This window comes from Rasamsonia byssochlamydoides (genome assembly GCF_041956645.1).
Source record: "Rasamsonia byssochlamydoides strain NRRL 3658 unplaced genomic scaffold VTN77scaffold_86, whole genome shotgun sequence".
NCBI lineage: Eukaryota > Fungi > Ascomycota > Eurotiomycetes > Eurotiales > Trichocomaceae > Rasamsonia > Rasamsonia byssochlamydoides.
The window spans coordinates 86,442-109,942 of record NW_027192469.1 but is presented as its reverse complement, the minus strand read 5'-3'; the positions used below and the strand labels follow the sequence as shown (position 1 = coordinate 109,942).

The 23,501-nt window shown below is 48.7% G+C and overlaps 6 protein-coding genes across 6 annotated transcripts; 3 read left to right on the top strand and 3 right to left on the bottom strand.

The window, feature by feature from the left end:
* Positions 1 to 953: 953 nt before the first annotated feature.
* VTN77DRAFT_9314 (uncharacterized protein) lies at positions 954 to 2,075 on the top strand (the record flags this gene model as incomplete). Its single annotated transcript, XM_069425909.1, has 2 exons — positions 954 to 1,828; positions 1,961 to 2,075. 2 exons carry the CDS (start codon positions 954 to 956, stop codon positions 2,073 to 2,075), a joined length of 990 nt encoding a protein of 329 aa, XP_069273995.1.
* A 1,358-nt stretch (positions 2,076 to 3,433) lies between these two features.
* VTN77DRAFT_9313 (uncharacterized protein) lies at positions 3,434 to 5,286 on the top strand (the record flags this gene model as incomplete). Its single annotated transcript, XM_069425908.1, has 6 exons — positions 3,434 to 3,649; positions 3,712 to 3,914; positions 4,012 to 4,268; positions 4,340 to 4,537; positions 4,595 to 4,952; positions 5,010 to 5,286. 6 exons carry the CDS (start codon positions 3,434 to 3,436, stop codon positions 5,284 to 5,286), a joined length of 1,509 nt encoding a protein of 502 aa, XP_069273994.1.
* Positions 5,287 to 6,822: 1,536 nt separating this feature from the next.
* On the bottom strand, positions 6,823 to 8,830 carry VTN77DRAFT_9312 (uncharacterized protein; the record flags this gene model as incomplete). The annotated part of the gene is made up of 4 exons (XM_069425907.1): positions 6,823 to 7,894; positions 7,949 to 8,433; positions 8,561 to 8,725; positions 8,816 to 8,830. The coding sequence occupies 4 exons, from the start codon at positions 8,828 to 8,830 to the stop codon at positions 6,823 to 6,825; spliced, it is 1,737 nt and encodes a 578-aa protein (XP_069273993.1).
* Positions 8,831 to 12,071: 3,241 nt separating this feature from the next.
* VTN77DRAFT_9311 (uncharacterized protein) lies at positions 12,072 to 13,577 on the bottom strand (the record flags this gene model as incomplete). Its single annotated transcript, XM_069425906.1, has 6 exons — positions 12,072 to 12,603; positions 12,673 to 13,052; positions 13,128 to 13,201; positions 13,248 to 13,284; positions 13,341 to 13,366; positions 13,457 to 13,577. 6 exons carry the CDS (start codon positions 13,575 to 13,577, stop codon positions 12,072 to 12,074), a joined length of 1,170 nt encoding a protein of 389 aa, XP_069273992.1.
* A 3,870-nt stretch (positions 13,578 to 17,447) lies between these two features.
* Positions 17,448 to 19,571, top strand: VTN77DRAFT_9310 (uncharacterized protein; the record flags this gene model as incomplete). Its single annotated transcript, XM_069425905.1, has 4 exons — positions 17,448 to 17,920; positions 17,969 to 18,368; positions 18,429 to 18,609; positions 18,658 to 19,571. The coding sequence occupies 4 exons, from the start codon at positions 17,448 to 17,450 to the stop codon at positions 19,569 to 19,571; spliced, it is 1,968 nt and encodes a 655-aa protein (XP_069273991.1).
* Positions 19,572 to 21,188: 1,617 nt separating this feature from the next.
* VTN77DRAFT_9309 (uncharacterized protein) lies at positions 21,189 to 22,921 on the bottom strand (the record flags this gene model as incomplete). Its single annotated transcript, XM_069425903.1, has 5 exons — positions 21,189 to 21,360; positions 21,430 to 21,596; positions 21,643 to 21,750; positions 21,799 to 22,646; positions 22,702 to 22,921. 5 exons carry the CDS (start codon positions 22,919 to 22,921, stop codon positions 21,189 to 21,191), a joined length of 1,515 nt encoding a protein of 504 aa, XP_069273990.1.
* Positions 22,922 to 23,501: the final 580 nt, after the last annotated feature.

Below are 23,501 nucleotides of genomic sequence, written 5' to 3'. Positions count from 1 at the left end.
ATAGGACTTCAATGACAAGATATATATTCCATTAGGATACCTACGCTTAGTTAGACCGTTTGCGAATACCAATTGCCATGAACCATACACGCTAGTCAAGCCCAGATCTACATATTCCTAGCAAAAACGAAGGTCTTATGGTACATGTATGGGGTCTATTCTTGCTGTCAAAAATACCTATAGTTGGGTTAGATATGTAGTCTGATTAGGTATTAGTTATCAAACCAACTTAACGTCTGATTTCTACCTAACCTCCCACAGACCTATCGATACAGCTATTTTAGGACGAAAGCAAGATCAAATAAATCAGGAATGGAACAGATAGTTTTATCAACAAAGCGTTGAACAAAGAATCTTGGGTATCACCAAATTAAGGTTCTGTCACGATTAAGGTTATCGCCGGTGACAGAACAACAGCTCCAAAAATGCACTCGCGTAGGATCATAGGCATAAACAAGAAGAAAAAAAAATACTGTCTCGACGATAACTAACCAACCTATCTATCCCTTTTCACTTTTGGTTTTCTTTTGATATGATATTTTAAAAAGACTATTCTAGAACTATCGCATTTATTGACACTGCCACATACCAACACTACATTCTCCTTCTATATCCTCTCTTTATTGGTTATTCACTGGTTGCTAATTCGGGGCTTTTTTTATTTGTCGTCCACTCCCGACCGACATTTGCATTACAGCCAGACGACCAACGTCTTGGTTCTCCTGTAATTACATCTGATTGGATTGGAGTGCTAGCGGCTAAGAGATCAGCGCAAACGATCACCGGGACAATCCAGTTAATGCCTAGTTGGTTGATTGATGGATAAATGAAGACCTGGAATGTAGATTCATTACATAGGCTACATCCTGTTGAGAAACGGAGGGGGTTAATATTTTCTACTTGATTCTATTCGATTGATTCAGTATATATGGATATTTCTGACTTGATACATCATGGGCCTCTTCTTCCAAGAATCAGTCCCTCCCCTCCCCCCTTCGACCACTGTCGCAGGTAAAACCATCATCATCACCGGTGCCTCTTCCGGGCTCGGCCTCGAGGCCGCCCGTCAGTTCCTCCAGCTCAAGGCGTCGCGGGTCATCCTCGCCGTCCGGTCCATCGGCAGGGGAGAGGTTGCTGCGGCGCAGATCCAACCGGTCAATCCCGACGCCGAGATCAAGGTCATGCATCTCGACCTCGACAGCTATGACAGCGTCATCGCATTTGCCAACCAGATCAAGCGCAACCTGCCCGAGCTACACGTCCTCCTGCTCAATGCCGGGCTGACTCAGTATGACTACGTGACCAGCGCGACCGGTCATGAGCAGATCCTGCAGGTCAACTTTTTGTCTCATGCAGTCCTCGCCCTGGAACTGCTGCCACTGCTGCAGCGCACCGCCGCAAAGGACGGCTCTCCCACGCGTCTCAGCCTGGTGTCCAGCTACTTTCATCGGGACCACACGCTGGCAAAGATCCCGATTCACCGCGACGAGTCCATCATCCAGCATTTCGACAACCGGGCCAACTATGTCCAGTACCACCGGTACAGCGACACGAAGCTCCTGATCAACGCGTTTGTCGCCGAGCTGGCGAGGCGGTTGCCCCTGGATAAGAATAAGGACAGCCCAGTCATCGTCAACTGTCTCTGTCCGGGCTTCGTCGACACCAAAATCAATGACCATCTGCCGTGGTATGTCCGCTGTATCATGTGGTTCATACGGCGGATATTTGCGCGCCGGGTGTCGGTCGGTGCGAGAACGATGGTCCATGCTGTTGCAGTGGCGGAAGAGGAGACGCATGGCAAGTTTCTGGAGTCTTGCCATTTAGCAGAGTTAGTTTCCTTCCGTTGTGTATGAAATGGCACTGTGTGTGATTGTTTTTTTTTTTCTTTTTTTTTTGCCTTCTTTGTTGGTTTTCTTTTTCATTTGTTATGACTTGAAAGATAGACAACTGACCACACCAGATCGTCTCCGTTTCTCCAGGGCCCAGATGGAAGAGAGTTCGAAGAGAAGTTATTCAAGGAAGTCCTTGAAGAAGCGAGAAAGGTGGACAGCTCTGCTGTGGAGTTGTTCTCTTGACCTGGACTTTGCTAAAGAGGTGGGAGAGCTCTTTATAGCAAGTGGAATCGGACTCCTGAAAAGATCAAATACCAGATGACGTGTAATTTCCCGTACTGAGATCAGGTTAGTTGATATTGTCATATCTGATTGATTGGAAATACCCCCTGAAGTAAAGCGAAGCGTCAATTCTCTTTCCATTTACAGAAATTCTTATGATATATGCATATTGCATGCGATTCGGATCGGAGTTGAGTCGTTCTTTTCCTGTTTGCTAACAAGATGATAATTCGCTATTTTCCTCTCATATTTATATCCTGAATATATATACACACATATATATACGTTAGGGCATTAAATGGAAATAATGCAGAGCTCGTCGTTATTAAGTGTAGTCGCATGTACATACCTTAGGTATTTAAACTGAGAACAGCAGAGCAAACGAAAGGCGGGTTCTGCATATTAAACTCTTGATACGTACTATACAACATGACCCCAGGCCAGAAAACTCATGGCTTGGGAACTTCTAATTCATTATCATCCCCTGTCGAGCAGTTCAGTCCTGTCTGGGCATGGAATCTATCAATCTATGCACCCTTTCTGTACTATTTGTGTAACTGTCATCGGTACGACACGATCTGGATGATTCGCAGTGCGTCCTTCGGTGCCTGACACATGCGAGGACGTTTCCTCTTGGCATGGAGTACCATTGCGACCCATTCACATGCTCCGTACGCCACATCCCATCGTATCGTTCCATATGGTTAGGAATGGGGAGTAACTTCGGTACCTAGGGAGACTGGTTGCATACTATAGTTGTTATCCGTCATAGGTTCCAACGCGCTCATCCGTACCAGTAGAATCCAGGCAACGACAACCAAAACAGCATGAGTTTAGCTAATCCCGTCTCTGCATTTTCTTCTCGTCGCTGACACTGGGGCAATGGTCTTCAAGAGCCAGTAAAGAAGTCGGATCGCGGCCTGTTGCGACTTCGCAAGGATTGCCAAAATCGCAGGTGGAACAGCACATGCAAACGCATTTCGTGAAGAGGATGGTCAACAAATGACTCGCGAGCGGTCAAATAGTCGTGAATGGATTTACATATTTATGGAGGTCAGACATATCTAATAATTGGACTAGCTAGGGTTGGCTATACAACTTATCCTCTGAACTCCTTCCCCCTTCTGCAGCTGGATTTTGATACAAATATTTATATTTGAGAAGATATCTAGGCATATTTCTTTCATGTCTGAAAGGGTAATAAGTCAGCTTTCTTCTTTTTGTTTTTGTAAACAGAAAAAAAAAATAGGTACCACACACGGAACCCTCCATCACACGAAATGACCGCCATACAATCCCAGAGTATGAAAGAGGAGAAGATGTCGAACTCAGTACCAGCAGAGACGGAGGTGGAGAAGACCTTGACGGTGGAAAATATTAATACGAATGTCACCAACAAACCCAATAATGGCCTTGCCCATCACGAAAAAAGGCCAAAGACAAGCGAAGAAAGGAAAGAGGAGCGTCGGTTTCTGCTGAAGATAGACTTGATTATTCTCCCACTTCTGGCGGTAGTGTATTTTCTTGCGTCCTTGGTGAGGATCCTATATCCCTGCCTCAGTTATGAATAAAGGATCCAGTGCTGAGAGAGAAGTAGGATCGCGGAGATATCAGCAATGCCGCCGTCGCCGGCATGACGACCGACTTGGGCCTCACGCCGCAAATGCTCTCCCACTGCGTTGCCTTATTCTACGTTGGCTACATCCTCTTCATGCTGCCAGCTGCTATTTTTATGCGCAAAATCACTCCTCCGAGGCAGCTGGCCCTGGCGCTGATGGGCTGGGGTGCTTTTACCGCGATGTAGGCGGAGTCCAAGTTTTTTCTTCCACTGTTTTGTTCTTTTTAATATATGAGGTTCTTGCTAACTATGTGGGATGATATTCTTTTTTTTGGACAGGATCTCCCTCGCAAAATCATACGCCACCGTCGTCGGCCTCCGCGTTCTGGTCGGCACTGCAGAGGCCTTCGTCAACGCTGCGCCGCTGTACCTCTCGCTGTGGTACAAGCGCGATGAACTCGCGTTCCGGGGAGCGGTATTCTTCTCGATGGCTGCTGTGGCAGGTAGTTTCAACGGGGTGATTTCGTATGCTATTGAGCACAATCTGAATGGTGTTCGGGGTCTTGCGGCGTGGCGGTGGATTTTCTTGATTGAAGGTTAGCTGCAATGAGGAATCGAATGCAACCGCAATGTCGTCATATTCAGCAGGCTGATCTTGATTTATTAGGGGTCATCTCCGCATTATACGGCTTTGTGGTCCTATTCTCGCTGCCTCCAGTCCCAGAGAGAGTCAAATGGGGTTTTACCGCGAGAGAGAAAGAAATTGCCAAACAGCGCACGGCGAAGGCGTACAATGTCGAGAATGCAGCCGTCAACTGGAAGCATCTGATCGTGCTGGCGAAGGATCCAAAGGTGTACTTTAGTGGTAAGTAAACATGTTGCTGTCATGTCGGGAATTTTGCTGACCTCATTTTCTTTCAAGTGGTCATCTACTGCTGCATCAACGTCAGTCTAGCAGCCTTTAGCAGCTTCCTGCCCGTCGTGATCAAGTCATTCGGATGCTCGACTCTGCAGACGCAAACCCTGACGATTCCGGTCTTTATCTGCGCCGGCGTGGCTCTGCTTATCTTTGGCTTCCTTTCCGATTACTGCAAGAAACGAGGCATCTTTCTCGTCACAGTCTTTGCGATTGCTGCCCTAGGGTACCTTCTCCTCCTCGTGAGCCACAGCTCCAGACGGCTTTCCTTCGCGGCCACGTTCCTCATCGGCATCGGGACGTTTCCCTGTGTCGTCATCACGCAGGCGTGGATAAACGGCAATCTGATCGGTTACACGAAACGGTGAGTCTAGACCGTTCTTGTCGCTGTTCGATCTGCCTCTCACATGCAAACGCACAGAGCAGGCTGTCTGGCCGCGTTGAACATGTTTGGACAGTGCTTTTCCATCATCGGCGTCGAGGTCTACAGCGATCCGCCGCATTACTACCGAGGCAACGGCTTTGCTCTGGGAGCGATGGTCGTGGGCATCATTACTACTCTGCTCTTTCAGTTGTATCTACACCGGAGGAATCTTCAGAAGGCGCGGAACCAGCACACTGAAGCGGCGCAGCGGATGAGGGTGCTGGGTGTGGCGGAGGTTGGTGACGACCATCCGGACTTTTTCTACTACCTCTGAAGCTGTCCGCTGTTGCAGCTGTGTTCAGGGTGGTTGGTTGATAGCATGGATCTGTTGGAGCAGATACGATCGTTGTTGCAGACGTATGAATTAGGTTCAGTAATCGCGTGATTCATATCCTTCGATATCCTTTTTTTTTTCTTAGTATTATGTTTAAGTTCCTTTTAACTCACCGTGTGTGTAATGCCAGCATTGTCACACAGGAAGTAGTACATCCATATACAATGTACATACATACATATATGCAATTAATATCTCCGCTGGACGTCGGTAATGTTGCCTTGTCAAATGTCTGGTTTTCAAGAAAACTCGATCCCCGACAGTCTCTTGATGGCATTCTCAGCATGTTGAATTGATAATTTCCCTCGTGGGCTATCTCATACAGAGAACTGGATCGGATTGCTGAGTCAGGATGCTTACGTGACTATCGCTCCTTTCCCCTCATTCTTTCCAATTCTGTCCTGATCCATCACTAATCAATAATAAATACTTGCTAAGAAGTCTAACAAAGCTAATTTCGATTTTTAATAAGCCTTGTGGTAGTAATTCAGATGCGGGGTACATAATTTGTCATCAGCTGTGTCGTAACCCTGACGCATAAATAAACCCAATGTGCTGGTATACACCCTGAGGACCGCAAAGATCAGTGCATTATCAACGGTCTCGGAGACAATAATTTCTATCTACCACTCGCCATGCCAACCTACGTCTGCACCGTCGCCGCCGGGAGCTTCTCCGCCGAGGCCAAAAAAGCCCTCGCCAACGTCCTCACGACCGTCCACTCCGAGGAAGTCCGCACCCCGCGCTTCATCGTGCAGGTCATCTTCAACGAGATACCGGGCAAGAACAAGAACAACTACTTCATCAACGAGGTGCCCGTCTCGGCCGACCAGGTCTGGATCCGCGGCGACATCCGCGCGGGACGCACCGACGAGCAGAAGAGGACCATGGTGCGGCGCATCGTCGAGATGGCCAGCGAGGCGTGCGGCGTCGATCAGTCGCATTTCTGGGTCTATCTCTGTGATATTGCCAAGATGGCGGAGTTTGGGCGCGTCATGCCGGATGGCAATGATGATGAGGGCCAAAGGGCGTGGCTGGAGGAGCTGCCGAAGGAGGTCAAGGAGCGGTATCAACATTAATATCAATTTGGATGATATATATATCAGACACGGCATTGTGCATCGGATTTTATTGAGGTCAGATGATTGAAATCAACACACAGACATTGATGGAGGTAAAGAGTCTAAGGCCTGATATGGGTGATAGACTAGGAGCATTTTCTGTGCATCAGTGTCTCGACGCCCTACAATACAGCTAAAGGAAAGCTAAAGAAACCATACGATATTATATACATACAACGAGGAATTATCCGGAATTAAAAAGATATTGCCCATTGAAGAGGATAGGACCCAGTCTGCGGTAGCTCGAAAGAGTGTCCTCCTCCTTCTCTTCCTTTTTTTTTTGTTTTGCTTTTCTTTCCTTTAATTTTTTTATTTTTGTTTTATTTTTATTTTTTTTTCTCTCAAGGAAACGCAACTAGGCCATTTCAGTTGATTCCACAAACCGGTCATCGTCTGGGACCTCAGTATAGGTCTGGGTTCGAAACTCCTGGATCACCCTGAACAAAGACGCGCCAGTTCCAACAAGGATACCTGTGAAGAGGACCAAAAGAGTAAATGCGCCAATGGGTGCCAGAACATCACTCGTCCAGTCTATACTTTTGTCGGAGTCGGCACTCTCAGAGTCGACGGCCTCATAGGCCATCGGATAATCGGGGACTGGAAGCTGTGACGCAAACCACTCCTCTGGCACGCTCGTCCGGACTACCTCTGACGTGCCCAGGATATTACCCTCTGCATCAATAGCGTCTGCAGACACCCAATCCATATATCCATCAGCGACGAACATCGTCTCGAAGCCTGACTTCGCCGCCGTTCCGATCTTGACAGACGGCCCGGTAGAATCCGCCCTCGCGTAGAAATTCCACGCAGCCACCTCCGTCGCGCCATTCCAGCTCACGTATATAATAGTCGTCAGATCAGACGCCGTCGAGCCATATGCTGCGGCCTTAAGGACCGGCGGCTCCGAGGGTCTCCCGACAAAGTCGAACTTATACGCCCGATAAGTCGAAAACCGATCGGAGGCGAAACGCGCCTCCATCACGCAGGAACCATTGGGCGTAAACTCGCTGTGGTAGCCTTGCTGGCTCCATCCGACAAAGACGTTTCCGTTGGGTAATGTCTGGACATCCCCGCGAAGCCTTGTCAGACCGCCGTCTGGACGCTCATAACGTCGGAGGACTCTTGCCGTCATGGGCCGTGCTGCAGTATCCAAGACGACATAAAGCGCCGCAGAGACGTCCTCTCGCTGGCTTCCTTCGTCGGAGGCATTATTCAAAAACGAGATGATTGTATGCGTGCTGTTGGACTCGATGAACCGGGCGTGGTGTTGCCGATAGAAGGTAAAGTCCTGGACAAAGTCCGATCGCTTCCCTCCCAGCCGCCAGATGATGTGTCCGTCTTTCCCGGAGATGAGGTAGATCGTGTTTGTGAATCGCGCTGAGAGCAGGTAGTCTCCGTCGGCGTTTTTGTCGACTGAGTTGACGTGGCTAGTCATCATATATCAGTGCAAGGTGGTCAGGGTTTCATGACTAACAACTCACATATAATCCCAACCAGACCCAACCTGCGCCGGTGACTCCGGCACAGAAAAATCACTCTCCGACAGCGGTACATGATCGGAGGACTTCCACTCGAAAAGAACCTTTCCAGTAGCGACATCGATCTCCTCGAACCCGCCCACAACCACTCGACCAGATTGACCCTGCAGTCCCAGAGCCGCAAAATCGACGACTTCTGTCCTATACGTGCATGCCAGCGCGGTCTTCCCACCGTCAAGCACGTTGAACTCATGCATGTTGAACGCGTCCAGGTCGTTCGTGACCGGAACGACGGCTTCGTGCTCGTAGTGCCCGTTGAGGATCAGACCCGCGCCTTTGCTTTGTTCTTCTGTCTGGTCGTTGTTGTAGGCGTGCTGGAGGATGAAGGAGAGATGTGAATGCGATTGCTGACCGTCGATGACGTCTGTCACTTTGAAGTCGAAGATGTTGCGGTTAGGGAAGAGGCATGCGCCGGACCAGATCAGCATCTATACGAAATTTAGAGCAGGAAAACAAAAATCGAGAAAGTAATAAAGGAGAATAGAAAAAAAGAAAGGTGAAAAAAAGAAGAAGAAGAAGAAGAAGAAAAGAGAATTAGACAGGGGAAGAAAATACTCCATCACCATCATAAATATGCGGCCCAACCTGACAAGGCGACCACTTCTTCGACGGCGCCTCCGGCTCAATCACCGCGTAGGGAGCAACAAACCAGTAGCCGGGGCTGACCTGGTCTTTGTCGTAGACTTTGACATTGAACTTTGGCGGTTTGAGTTCGGGGCGCTGCAGTTTTTATTCATGATTGATTTAGCACATGCACAGGTAAGATAGGTATGGATCTTCTGGGTGGTTGTAAGTGTTGGGTTGACTGACTGTTACGAAGGACATGAGGTCATCGCCATCGCTATTGCTCGAGACCGGCTCGATTGCTGCTATGGATGTACTGAGTAATAGAGGTGTGCACAGAAGAAGGAAAGAGGAAAGGAATGACGGCATGATTTAGATATGTCTCCTGAAGAAATGAGAGCAAAGAAAAGAAAAGAAAGAAATTTCAAGAATGTTCAAAACACAAGACAGTGTAGTATTATGCATGTATCGCTATGAAAAGAGAAAGAAAAGAAAATATAATTCAATAATATCTCGACAAGGACAGACTAAGATGACTTAGCATTGTAGGTAGAGAAACAAGGCGCATTCAACACCACACAGCTAGGACGTCTCCCACTGGTCATCACAAGTTTTCGCATTCGAGGCTCAGCTCAACTCCATCATTAGCATGCGCATGCCCGCAGTCTCCATACCTCAGGCCAGTGTCCCATCTGAATGGACCTTTCTCTCTGTAGACGTCCAAGTTAGGGCTGTTGCGCATCTTTCCGAGAATGTACTGTCTTGGCATCCATCCCTGCCGCGTGTACGGGGGTCTTGGCACTTCCCTGCTGACGCCATCTACCGTGCTGATTGCGTAGGCAATCTAATCTTAGATTAGATGGTTTGGTGACTGTGGAGGCTTTGTGTAGGTAGGTAGTTTGCAGTGATGGGATTGATTTTCTGGTTTCAACCCTTCATGTTGGAAGGGAATTGTTGTGGTTTCAAGTCCATTCATTGGCGAAAATAAGATGATACGTGCTTCATACAGCAGAGTACCAGAATGATTGATCATGGACTTATGCATGTGCAGTATCTCATCTCTCCTGAAAAGCTTGAAGGGTCCCAGTGGGGTGTGTTTATTGGCCATCTTTCCCAGTCCTTACCTACGTACCTCCTAGTATCTAATGGATTATTATGTATTAGCGTGGATGATCGGCAAAACAAACTCCACATCTGGTCGTTTACTCTTGTCTTGTCAGATAAGATGAGATGAGATAACTGAATGCACTGGCGGGTACAGGTATGCAATAGAAGGACTATCTTGAATGACAACATCACACCCTTGTATATATCTAGGTAGATTCCAAGTTGTTAGATCTATCGATCCTTTTTCGGTGGGAAGAATGATTTTTCCTAGGATATATTCACGTGATTCATCTTTTCTCCCTAAAATTAAATTGGTACGGCCCTCGCTGATATACAATGCCTACTCGTTCCTAGCATCCTGTCCAACCTTCAACGTATCTGTAAAAGCCTTCTTCTAGAAGTCATGGATTTAGTTACCCAACTGAGTGTAGCAGTAATCGTGAAGCAATGAAGCATGCGAACCTTGGTGCATAAATAAATGCTTTTATTTTTATGCTCAGGAAAACAAAACAAGAGGCGTTGTGCCATGTCACTGATGATCAGCAGCCTGACAGGAAGACTAACTACATACACTGCACCATGATGAGTGAGACGTTTTAATATGGCCCTTGAGAAGAGCTGATAATTAATTGGGTGTAGAGAAGCTCCAAAGGATGTACTGGACTATACCCACGTTAGGGATATGATTTGAGCGATTATATATAGTTGAGGAGGGTCAGAGTTTCATTTGACCATTCGTCTTGCGTTTAGTGCCAAATTAATGAGGACTTCGTATGTACATACAGTAATTAATTAATGTCGGGAGTAGAGATCTTCTCTTCCTTATTAATACTGCGCCTCCATTTTTTTTTTGGCAGAAATCTTAAGTTTATTCCTGCTAGTTAGATCAATTCCTTTCCATAAAGGGCCACCTTACTAAAGCTAAGATAAGAACAAACGGTTAGTATACGTCTAGGTTTGATATATATAGGACTATCTTCAAAAGGGCTTTCTATTAATTGGACATGGAAGCAAAAGAAGAAGAAAGGGAAATAAAAAAGGACAAAACAAAAGAAAAGTCAGATTTCCGGCAGATGGATACCGCATCCTTCGATAAATAGTGAAGGGCCAGGTAGCAGCCACTCGTCTCAAATATAGTGGCTATTTCTGGGGTTTGCTGTGCTGAAGAGACTGTAAGTCAGTCAACAGACATAGAGTAGAGTGAGTATAGGATCCCAGAGTATAGAAAGAAAAGAAGAGAATAAAATGGGAAAAAAAAGGCTTTCTGAGGCAGATGATCTATATCTAAGCTTATTCCCCAGATAGTATCTGCATTGATAGATATCGGGCTTGAGTTCAGATAGATAGATTTTCAGGTGGACTGTAAAGCTCCCTTTCGCATACTGATTGATCCGCAGAATGTGTAAACAAAAGTTCCATGACCTTCTCCTGTAGGAGTTAATACTTTAGAGACTTCTTCTTCTTCTTCTCTCTTCTTTTTTCCCCTTTCCCTTTCTTCTCTTTCTTTCGTTCTTGCCTTTTCCCCCTTTCTATTTTTCTGCAAGACCTCTGGATCACTCACTCTATGAGTTCATATAAGTTAGTAGAAACCGACATACTACTTGAACAGCAGGCCCAGGTAAAAATGGCGGTCGATATATCGCTTTTGATATTCACGGGTATAACAGTTAGTTACTGTTAGGATTGCCAGGGAAGTAGAATGTCAATAAAAGAACTGATTAGGTACTGTACCGTTACGTTTCAGTCTAGTTCAAGCTCCGCTTGTAGCTAGGGAGGATGCCATAATGCGGTTGAGCTTAGTTGAGTTTAATTTTTTTTGGTCACATCAGCTTCCTATTTGCAGTCATTGCAGGAATTATACTGACACTTGCAAGTTCTTCCATACTAGTGTAGTAAAGGAGGATCCTCGCTCATTCTCTCCGTTTGGCAGATTACCGAAGAGATAATGTAAAGTCTATCCAAATCATGACAATAAGACAAAATACTAGCTATATACCGATGAGAGTCATACAATATACACAACGGGAGGGGATATAGGGCATTGAAGGACGGAAGAATGGTAGAATATCTATTCAAGAACAGACCACAGCGTATATCGAGTAGGTGCCCCGAGATAATGTATCAGCAGAAAACAAGATGAATATGATAATGACGATGACGATGATGATAAGGAAATTGTCATACAACACTATCCGCGTCATACCTGTTGCATATGTATACGTGTAGGTATATATGTACAGTACATAAGGCCGTAGTCAGTTCCCACAACCATCAGAGACCCTCCCTTGCGAGACCCAGGCAACGAGAAAACAGACAAAAAAAAAGGCAGGTTTTTCTACACGGTGATTTTTTTTTTCTTTTTCGTCTTCGAACTTTCAATTTGTTCCCTGTCCACTCAAACCAAACTATCGATACTGGCCGTCTTATTATCCCCCACATTCTCCTCCCGCACCGACACGTCCGTCGTCTTGACGATACCAATGCTCGTCGTGAGGCCATCCTCGTCGCTGAGACTAGGACTGTCAGTCTTCGCCCGCGGGCGACCCTTCCCTGGTCCTGAAACGTCGACAACCTGGTGGTGGTGCAACTGGCTGCGATACTGCTGCCCCAGCTCATAGACGTCATCCGGCCCCGGGTTCGACGCCACGTTGCGCGAGTAGCCCAGCACGCTGGACCGATGGTAGCGGTTGCCAGTGCCGGATTTGCCGTATCCGGATGTGCCGCCTCTCTTCGACGTGCCGAGCAGTCTGGGAAGGAAGCGGTTGGCGATGGCCTTCATGGATGGTCCGCATGCGGCGATCACGGCGGTGTTGACTTCGACGGCGGACGAGGCGAAGCCGATGTTATACGTCGGGTCGGGGTTGGGGCTGCTGGGGAAGAAGGCCTCCACGAGCTGGGCGAGACGCCAGCATCCGACGCCAGTTGCGCTGGATGAGATATTATCAGTGACACCAGTCAAGAGAGTATAGGAGTGTGTATGTAGATGGACAACTTACACTCCGCCCAGCGACAAAATGCAGACAACAGCAATCTTCCGCCGAATCGGCATCTGCAGGGAGTACGTGATGAGAATCGGAATAGACAGGACCAGCAGGTCGGTGAAGATGGTCATCACTGCTGTCGAGACATAAAACGCCCCCTGGTTGATGCACGTCCCGCCAGGGATGGTCTTGTCGTAGACGAAGGCCACAGGGTGGCACTGGAACAGGTCGGCCAACAGGATGGCGATGCAGAGCAGCGCCGTGAACCACAGCGTGCCCCAGATGAGGTGGTGGACCAGGCGCGAGCGCGAGTCGAGGCGGAGCAGGAAGATCAGGACGGAGATCTTGACCAGCGACAGGATGGGGTTGTAGAGGAGCTGGTTGGCGTAGTTCCACTGCAGCAGTCAGCATACCCTGGCAGTCTCTAAGGAGTTGGTCGAAATAAAGAGGAGAGATAACGGTGCACTCACAATCTGCCCCTTTTTAACATCGTAGTCCTTGGGAACTTCCCAGATGTGGATGCCGACGTAGTTGGTTTTAATATCTGCGTCGTTAGATGCGTTGATGGATACGCTGTGAACTATACGTACAGTACCAGGAGGTGACCGTCTCACCAAGGGCAAGAATCTAGCGAGCAGTCAGTGACGATCTAGATTGAATTGGATTGAATGAAGATGACATACATAAGCAGCGAGAATCAGCCAGTCCTCTAGTTGATAAAAGTTAGCGAGCGATCCAGTTATCGATAGAAGATAGAGATAGACTTGTCGATCCATTCCTGGACGAGGAATTTACTAACCGATTTCGATCGACGAGTTGGAGATCCTGCGACCCCAGAATCGCAGTGACACCGCGATGCCTCCCAGCACGGGAAAGGCAACGATGATGCCGAGGGCGACTTTTTGGTAGCTGTCATCCATCGAGACGTCCATCACATTCTGAAATCTGCCTGTGGTCGTCCTGGGTAGGGCAGTAAGAGGAGGAATCCTCCGGCAGGTGGCCAGGAAGAAGACAGAAAAACTGTCTTTCCTCCCTACACAGAGAATATGGATGAATAATATTATACAAAATGCAGCACGAGTAATAGACTCGGGAATTGTCCGTTCTTCTACCCCGTGGAATTTGATTTGGATTGGATATGGATTTGATCTAGATTGACCCCTCCCGGAAGGTTACCACGAAGGTTACCAGGTTCACCACTATCCTATCCAGTCAGGCAGTCTGCCTCCGTTTCCGGATCCTTAAACTTGGCCCTACTGCAGGGACGTCAGAAGCTGTGTGGATTGACTCCTCTGTCTTCATGTCTTGTGTGTTCTTTTAAGTTTGGCACAGACGCCACTGAGCATATAGTCCAGTAGTACCATTGTACAGGAGATACTACTGCCTGAGCACGCAGCAACCGACTAGATACTTCTTATGATTCGTCTTATTACTACTATTAACTTCGATCTTACTCCGTAATGATAGGTGAGTTACTCCACAGAGCGTGCACGTGTTTGACTCGCTTGAAGAGAAGAAAAAGAAAAGAGGGAGCTGAACTGGTTTTCAAGATCTCCTGGAGCTGATGTTTTCCAGTATCTATTCTAGAACCAAATACTTTTTTTGGTGTGTGTGCGTGCAGAAGGCAATCGTAGTGGAGATATCCATCTCTTCCCACGGTTCCGGTGAGCCAGGGCTCTGGATCTTCTCCACTCGATCCGGAGGAGCAGAGGAGATGTCTCACAGCAGCAGCAATTCTTAGCGAGGTAAGTCAATAATAAAGGCATTCTATTATATTTGCGTCATTATCTCTTTTCTTTTCCCCCCCTGGTTCATACGGAGTATATCTATGTCTTCACCTTCTCGTTTGGTTTTAAATCGATTCCAAGCAAGAAGTGTTCATAGCGTAAATGCCTGACAGGATACCCCTGCAGATGTGGAACCTCCTTCGGCTTTTTTTTTTCATCTCGGGGAGTATCGTTAGTTCGTTGCATAACCTGCATGCGAGCAAATGTCAACGCATGCTTCTCTGTGCCAAGAAGGAGAATCGATCACGCTCTATACCTACCCGCAGTATTATTTACATACATACCTACCTAGGTAGGTAACAACTACAATAATAGTCATGCTCAGCACGGACTCAATCGGAATTTATCCGGTACGATACGCGCCATGACTAGCTAGGTGTCAACCAACGCACAGACTTGCAATTGATCGCTGCGTACACAGTCGAGTTCGAATTCTATTTTAAATCTAACCGTGTTGTGTCACTGTAAACCGCCACCGAAACTCTCTCCATCGTGTGGCGTCTTTACAATCTGAGAGCCGGAAGTTTGCTGGCAGTCGATTCCGAATGCGGCCAGCAGGCGATTACTAAGAAGGGTGGCTGGCACTTTGTCGAAAGGAGAAGGTGGAATTGCGTTCTCAGTCAAGCAAAAACATACCTACTAAATTCTAATAGTGGGCAGACAGACATGTAGATAGACTGCCTGCAGTCGTGCAGATAAAGGACAGACACTATACTAGACAGTAATGAATACAGAGTATGGATATATTCGAGATTAATAGGAATAATTAAGGATTTATAGATGAGACAGGACGAGGCGCGGAAATATTTCACCGGCGCTTATTTATCATTATTTATCATTATATTCTTAGTATTCTAGGTACTATACTAAGTATGAATATTCTCGGCTATCGAAACCACGAACTGACATTTGACGCAGATAAAGTTTGCCGGACGAGAAAAAAAAATACCTAACTACATATCTAGGGATTATTACTAATATTACTCCCTCCTCAGTTCTAACCTACAGAGTACCTACCTTACGTATCTAGCTAGGTAAGTAACTATGTACACGCTCCATCCCCAGCCACGGTTGCATCGTATGTACCACTTTGGTCTGGTCCAGGCACCGTTCAGCAGTATAGTTCGGCCATGCCAACTTTCTAGGTTTCTTCCACAGACAGTCCACTGTCTCTGTCTCAGCCGCTGCAGAAAGCCTTAATATACAGCTATCATGTCCGTAGCCACTCGTTAGTCCAGTGTTCCGTCTGATGAGACAGCATCCTCATCGGAGGAATACATCCGTATTATTCTCTGACCAGCTGAGCGAAACTCAATCCGAAGCTACCGCCGTTGGTGCCATGGTGGGGTAACTATTAGATAAGTAACTCAGTGGCAAAAAGCCGGCAAAGGAAAACGGCAATGTTAAAGCTTGCAAGCATCTGTCTCGGTATCTGGCTTGACCACCAAGCTGTTCCCTGCGTGCTTCCGTGTGCTGCTTACTGGGGTACGGAACGATCGATCGATCCATCTCGTTGAATGGATCCCGTGGGCCCGGGCATCGATAGTCATGCACGTGGGCAGAAACCGATTCAATCCCTGGGTTTCCTGGTTAGGCTGGAATCCTAGGAATCTCCGGATTGTGCGCAGGCAAATACCGGTCAGTACTCCGTATACTCCGTACTCCGTACCTAGGCATGTTAGATGGCGCCGGCATTGGAAATAATACGCCAGGAACAGGTGTTTTAGATGCATTAAGTATAGATAGCCGAACCTTAATGGAAAAGAATATATGAAGCAGGTTTTCTCCGTCAAAGTAAAAAATAGCTTTTCTAGTCCAGTCCAGATCTAGCCTTGGATTCGACTGTTGGACCGTGGAGAACAGAAAACCAATGAGATAAAACGCTGGTGGAGAGAGGCAGATCCCGAAGCATCGCAAACGGCAAACCACGCGTTCACTAGGAGACTACTAACTTGGATCCTGTCTTTCTTAAAGACAAAGCAAAGACAAGAGAACTACCTGCCCGATCCGGCATGCCACCCCGGCCAGATCAATGGATTCAATAAATATTTAAGCATTGACCCTCTCGCCGTCTGTCTAGACTCTAGGCAGAGTAATAATGCCGGGAATTATTATACTCCGTATTATTATGACAGATCTTGTCCGGGTCAGATCGTTGCCACGCGGTATATGGACTACGGAGTAGATAGGGTGGATCGATGAGAAGACACCGTCTGGATAGATCTCCCCGCCATAAGCGGCAGTTCTTTGTTGAGAAAGGATGGGATCGACAGCGCGATGGATTGATCGATTGATCGGCATGGTACGATATCGCTATCGATATGAATTCTGTACGGAGTAGCGTGGCATGAATTCTAAGAAGACAATGAATTGGAGACATACAGTAATGTCCTCCGTAGTTAGTCAGTGTACTATAGGACACGACACAGCAAGGAATAAATTAAAGCCCTCGAATAACCAAATTAATTCTCACCTTCCCTTCACAGCAAGGTGCATCTGGTCCCCGCGTCCGATCGGGGGCATAGCAAGAAAGAGTATGGCATTCTGCTTCTTTCAATAGTCGATAGTTCTCCGTAGTCTGCCAGACCATAGCTGGCAACCGTCTTAGGGCTCGACTGCACCGTTCCGACTCGGCTGCAGCCACGCGTTTGACAGGCCCATGGAGACATTATTATCAAGTGGAACCGGTTGGTTTGGGAATCAAGCATTCCAGCCACGCCACATTCTCCCTATCGTACGTACTATCGGACTATCGCTACGATTAACCACTCTCTAGCACAGCTTTGTCGAAATAATAAGGATAATAATAGCGATCCAGGATGGCCTCCTCCCTGTCGCGTCTCTAAAGGATTTTTTTTTATTTATTATTTTTTTCTTTTCTTTTAACAAGCACCAGCAACCAACTTCGCCAGTTGCGCTGGCCTTGAAGTCATTCGCTTGTCGATATCAACGCTCGTTTCGTTGCTGTTCTCATCTTTCCTCTCAAGCTTTCTCCTACCTGCCATGCCCTCTCTTGTCCGCCTGGGCAGCGTCTTGCTGCTGGCGACGACTCTCGTCCAGGCGCAGTCTTCCTCAGCCAATGCTACTCCTACATCCCTTGCGCCGGCTGCCCAGACAGTCTCAGCTTCGTCGCCCGCCGGAGCACTGCTGTTTCCTAACGAGCAGGTCCAGTTGACGCAGACGGTGGTCAACAATCTGACCACGACGCTGAACCAGACCACCGCCGCCCTCTTCGCCTTTGGCAACAGCACCAATGCCACTGTGTCCACTCGTTCTACCGGCGGCTGCAAGGTCTTTCCGGGCGACTCTTTCTGGCCCTCCGACTTCATCTGGGACATCTTCGACCTGCTGCTGGGCGGTGCGCTGATCAAGACCGTGCCGTCGGCGTCGCCTTGCTACAGTAACAATGCCTGGGGAGACTACAACAGCGCCGAATGCAGCAATATCTCGTCGGAATGGACCAATTCCAACTTCCAGTAAGACAATCTCCCTCACTTAATAGACACTGCTGACTGATCTGCCAGTGCCGCTGATCCCACCTCCATCATGTGGCCTCTATACGAAGGCCGGACCTGCCTGCCGTCTGATATCGCCGTCTCTAGCAACTGCACGCTGGGCGGCTATCCCAGCTACGCCGTCAACGTCAGCAACGTCGCCCAGATCCAGCTGGCCGTCAACTTTGCCCGTAACACCGGCATCCGCCTGGTCGTCAAGAACACCGGCCACGACTTCATCGGCAAGTCATCTGGCGCAGGGGCCCTCAGCATCTGGACGCACCATCTCAAGGAGATCGACTACATTCCCGACTACCGCAGTCCTTCGTATAATGGTCCCGCCGTCAAGATGGGGGCTGGCGTGCAGGCGCAGGAGATCTACGCGGCGGCCCAGCAGTATGGCGTGAGTGTCGTGGGGGGTGAAGGAAGGGTATGTCTCCGTTTTGACTGCAATAATATCGTATATCTTTATATAGTACTAACTCGACAGACCGTTGGTGTGGCTGGAGGCTACGTGCTCGGCGGTGGACACTCTCCCCTATCCAGTGTCTATGGTCTGGCAGCCGACCAAGTCCTCGCCATGGAGGTCGTTCTTCCAGACGGAACGTTCACGACGGTCACCAACGAGACTAACCCGGATCTCTTCTGGGCGCTGCGGGGCGGAGGAGGCTGTAAGTGGAATGCCGAGTATTTATATCGTGCTTACTGACTGATGGCAGCAACCTTTGGCATCGTCACATCCATCATCTCGCGCGTCTATCCCCAGATCCCTGTCACCCTGTCGACCTTTTCCTTCTCGACGGCCACCAGCCCGTCTGTCGACAGCTTCTGGGCGGCCGTTCGCGCCTACTACGACCACTTCGTCGACTTCACCAACGCAGGGACGTACGCCTACTTCTGGATCCTGCCCACCGGCAACAACTCGTACTCCTTCCTGATGAACCCGTTCTTCGCCGTCAACCACACGCTCGATCAGTTCACCTCGCTGCTGCAGCCGTGGTTCGACACGATGGACAGTCTGGGTGTGTTGTACACGCCCACCACGACCTTCTTCGACAACTTCTACGATGCCTGGGACGCCGGTTTCCCGTTGGAGACCGTTGGCGCCGTCGACATGATGACCGGCTCGCGTATCTTCCCCCGCGCCAACTTCGTCAACGAGACCTTGCTGAACCAGACATTTGCCGTGCACCAGCAGACCCTCGAGGCGGGTTACCCGATCCTGGCCTTCCAGATGAAGGCCGACGCGCCGGCCGACGCAGCGCCCAACGCCGCCAACCCGGCCTTCCGGCAGATGCTGATGCACGCCATCAGCTCGACGACGTGGGCTGCGGGGGCGACCAACGAGGAGATCCTGTCGGAGATGAACTATTTCACGTACGACGTGCTGGGGCCGTGGCGCGCGACCTGCCCTGAATCAGGCGCGTACATGTCGGAGGCTGATCCGCTGGAGCCGAACTGGCAGCAGGCCTTCTACGGGTCGAACTACGACCGGCTGTATGCGCTGAAGCAGCAGTATGACCCGACGGGGTTGTTGTATGCGCCGACGGCGGTGGGTAGCGAGGACTGGGAGGTGCAGAGTGCGGATGGCCTGCCGGATCAGAATGGTCGGCTGTGTAGGGTGCAGCAGTAGCCGACTTGTCTGACGCCTGTATATACTAGAGATCTGTGTAAATTAGTAGATTATAATATTGTCAGGAAATATATATACTTCACCAAGTGATGAGTTTTCTATCTGCACGGAGTCTTTCTTTCCTACTTGTTTGACATGTGGGATGGACGGCGTATGTTCACATTTGCACAGAGACATAGACGTAGAACAAGCATTTTCACACCTGTAGTATTTCTTATCCAGTCGATTAGACCGGAATAGTTTCGCTTTTTTTTTTTTAATAGGAATGTTATTCCTTAGTCAAGATAAATCATTTTCACTGTTCGCCTTTCTTCAACCGTATTTATGTGATGAAGTGAATGACAGAAGCGCCTCTACGAGCTCCTGCTGCTGCTCTGCTGTTCTCGTTCTTGACATGCAAATATGCATGAACGTCACATCATTTTATATGCAATCTATCCATCGATCAATTGATATTATCAATCTCCGTTGAGAGCAGGTTAGGCCCGTGTGTTAGCAAACTTATATAGAACTAACCGTCGGATGAGTGATAACGTTGTTATTTGTTTTCTTATCATGATGTCCATGAGGTCGGACCAATGCCGGATAAGTATAAGCTGAGCATGAGCATCGCACTCGTATCGCCGGCCAGTTATCAGACCATTCACCGCTGATTGAGAATCAATAATATTAATCTTGTTCTTAATTAGAGTGTGGCTGAAGGCTAGCTGCCCCTGTAAAGCATCGTTTACTATTCCCGCATCGAATCCCAGGGCTGGCTTGTCCTCGAGATCGGTGTGACAAGAGATCTGGATTCGATTCTTCAAGGCACTTAGTAGGAGTGTCGGTTCTAGGTACAGACTACAGTAGCCATTACGTAGGTAGACATGGCCCGATAATCGTGTGCCTTGTTCAACGAAGCTCAACAGCACTTTCGATTTAATCCATTCATGTTATCTTAGCATCATGTTATACCCCGCATCATAATGCCACTGCTTCCAGACATGTCAGTACTTCTTTTGACTCTTGAATTCAGACTCTCAGCTCACTATGCATATACCTGTTAAACCGAGTAAATGGATGAACGGGAGAATGCTCCAGGAAAATGGAACATCCAGACAGGACAGGACATGTGGCATCGCCTCCTTATTTTAGGTGGGCAGTGCAGAGTAGTTGGATGTCGTTCATGTCAGCTCCATCGTTCGGTAGTAGCATTTAGTGCTCCGTTTGGAGGCCCCATGGGATGGGATGAAGTTACAGTGAGTGTCAGCTGTGCGCAGATCTGTGCGCTTACTAGCAACGAGGATTTGTCATTCGTAGGAGAATAAATGGCCAATAACGATGTGATAAACTAGCAAAAAAGGAAAAAAAAAAAGAAAAAAAGGAAAAGAGAGAGAGAGAAAGAAAGACGAAAAGCAGAACGAGAAAGATAAACAGAGAAATACACAAATTATCTTTCCAACCAATCATTAGTAACAATGTCAATAGAACTCATGAAAAAATCCCTGGTTGGATATGCATAGTTGTAGATTAGGGTAATGGGGTATCTGTTGTGCGAAGTCGGGGAAATATAAGCTGCATATATGTTCTTGGATATCGTGGCTGTAATTGTGATTGATGACAGACATAAAAGAGCGCTTATTCGATCACTGTAGTCACCCTTGCCCGGACCCCCTTCGAATCCAGCTTGGGCGCCGGCACAAAAAAGTCCCGTTCGGGCTTGACATCCTCCACCGTCGTCTTGAACAACTCCAGCTCGAACCGCGTCAGGACGGTCGCCAGCGTGAGGTACAACTCGGCGTAGGCCAGGCTGGACAATTATCAGTATGAACGAACATAGATACATATTATGAGGAGATATATAAGGACGACGGCGTACTTGATTCCCGGACAGGATCGGCTCCCCTTGGAAAAGCACACCAGATACTGATCCAGTCGGACGCCATTCTCTTGCGCTTCAATCCACCGCTCTGGTCGGAACTCCTCCGGGTCTGGGAATATGATCGGGTCATGGTGGACGAAGTAGATTGTTTCGCTGACGGGAGTCTGTGACAGGTTAGCAGAGATCTAGATAATGAGTGTCATAACTCACGCCAGGTGGAATCTCCCACTCGCGGTAGTGGATGGGCTCATGCGCGATCCGGGGCAGCCGGCTCATGACGCCAACATTCAGACGCAGGCCTTCGTTGATGACAGCCGTCTGAGACATATATTAGCTTTCATCTCAATTCTCGTGAAGGCGACATACCAAATACGGCAGCTGTTCCAGGTATGGCAGCAGCAGTTCTCGGTCAGATGGCAACGACCGCAACTCCTCGCGCAGTTTGCTCAGGATCCTCTTCTCGCGCAGCAGATAAAACGTAATCGTTGTCAATGTCCCCCCTGTTGTCTCGCTCCCTGCACCCACCACTGACTGTCCCTCATCCAATAACCGCGCTGCTGATTTCTCCTCTGGCGGTAAGTTGCTGTCCAGCATCGTTTGGAAGATGGTCCCTTCAGCCTTGACGCCCTTTGCATTCTCCCGCAGCAACACATCGATCTTGTTCTGGACGATGTTGGCCCACTCCACCAGTTTCGCCGCGTTAGGATTCACGCGCTGCAGCACCGGCAGTGGGATAGCCTTGAGGATGGGCAGTGCCCAGGGGAAACGTCGCAGCAGGATCCCGTTCTCCAGCGCCCCGATGACGGCCTCCTTCCAACTCAGCCGAAAGTCCTCGTCCCCGATGTAGTTGTAGCTCTCGCCAAAGGCGTAATGCGTGATGATATCCATCGTCAGCGCCATGTACGCCGCATCCAGCCGGATCACGGCCTGCGAGTCGACTGCGTCGGCGAATCGCGCACACAGCCGCTCGACCTTGTCGCGGATCAGCGGCTCCATCTTGGCCACAGCCTTCTTCGAGAAGAAGGGATTCAACGCGGCTCGTCTCAGGCGGTGGTGATTGTGTGACACCGTGGCGAACGACGCCGTCGGCGTGCCGGCCAGCACGACCCAGTGCTTGTATTTGTCGCGCTTCTTGGACCCCGCTGGGTAGAGCTCGTCGTAGAAGTCAGCGTCTCGGATGTGTAGCTCGTGCGGGTTGATTCGGACGATGGGTCCTGTATATCATCGTCAGAGCAAGTTGAACGAAAGACTTCAACTGGGATTGCTTACCGTATCGCTCGTGCATCTCCTGCACCTTCCATACAAACATGCCGCGGCGGATGAGATCATGATAGCACTCATACAAGCTTGTGACAGCGGCGATCTTGGGCCCAGGGAACTTGGCCAGCGGGTGGAAGTAGAGGCGGTAGATGGCGCGGCCGATGAGATAGACGAGCCATGCGGATAGTGTGACAAGGTAGGGATTTGAGAGGAGCAGTGAGGGAGACATATCGAGTCAAGCTGACACAGTGCAGCTTCACTTCAGAAGAAAAGGCAGGAATACCCCGTCCGGTACGGTTACGAGGTCCGCGATTCGACTAGCCTTTATAATTGATTCATCTCCTATCAAACAAGTCGTGGGGCTGCAGCGGAATCCGCTGAGGAGTATCCGCTATAAACTTGTCACTGAGATGATCATTAGTATATACATACAACAGTCAAGAGAGTGCGTCAAGGTTCTGACAACAAATAATTAACTTACTGTAGTGGCCGAAGCAGTAGACGCTGGAACTGACCTGCAGAGCTACTGAACTGCTGCGAACTCTCTGCCCATGTTCATAATGTCAGGTGCTCCGGGCGGGGTAGCCCAGCTTAGCTACCTACCTTATCGACAGTGATAGTATCAAGATAGTGTAAATAGGCTATGCACGGGGGCCTTGACTGGTGGCTAGTTGGTCCAAGGAAGACAGGAAGCATTCTCCGCCGCGGTTCATCCGTTGAAGTGGCTCCTGATGGCGAGAGGGGCAGGCATCATCTACCCAGATACGGAGTACTTGAGGAGAACTGCAAAAGATGAATTTCATCTTCCT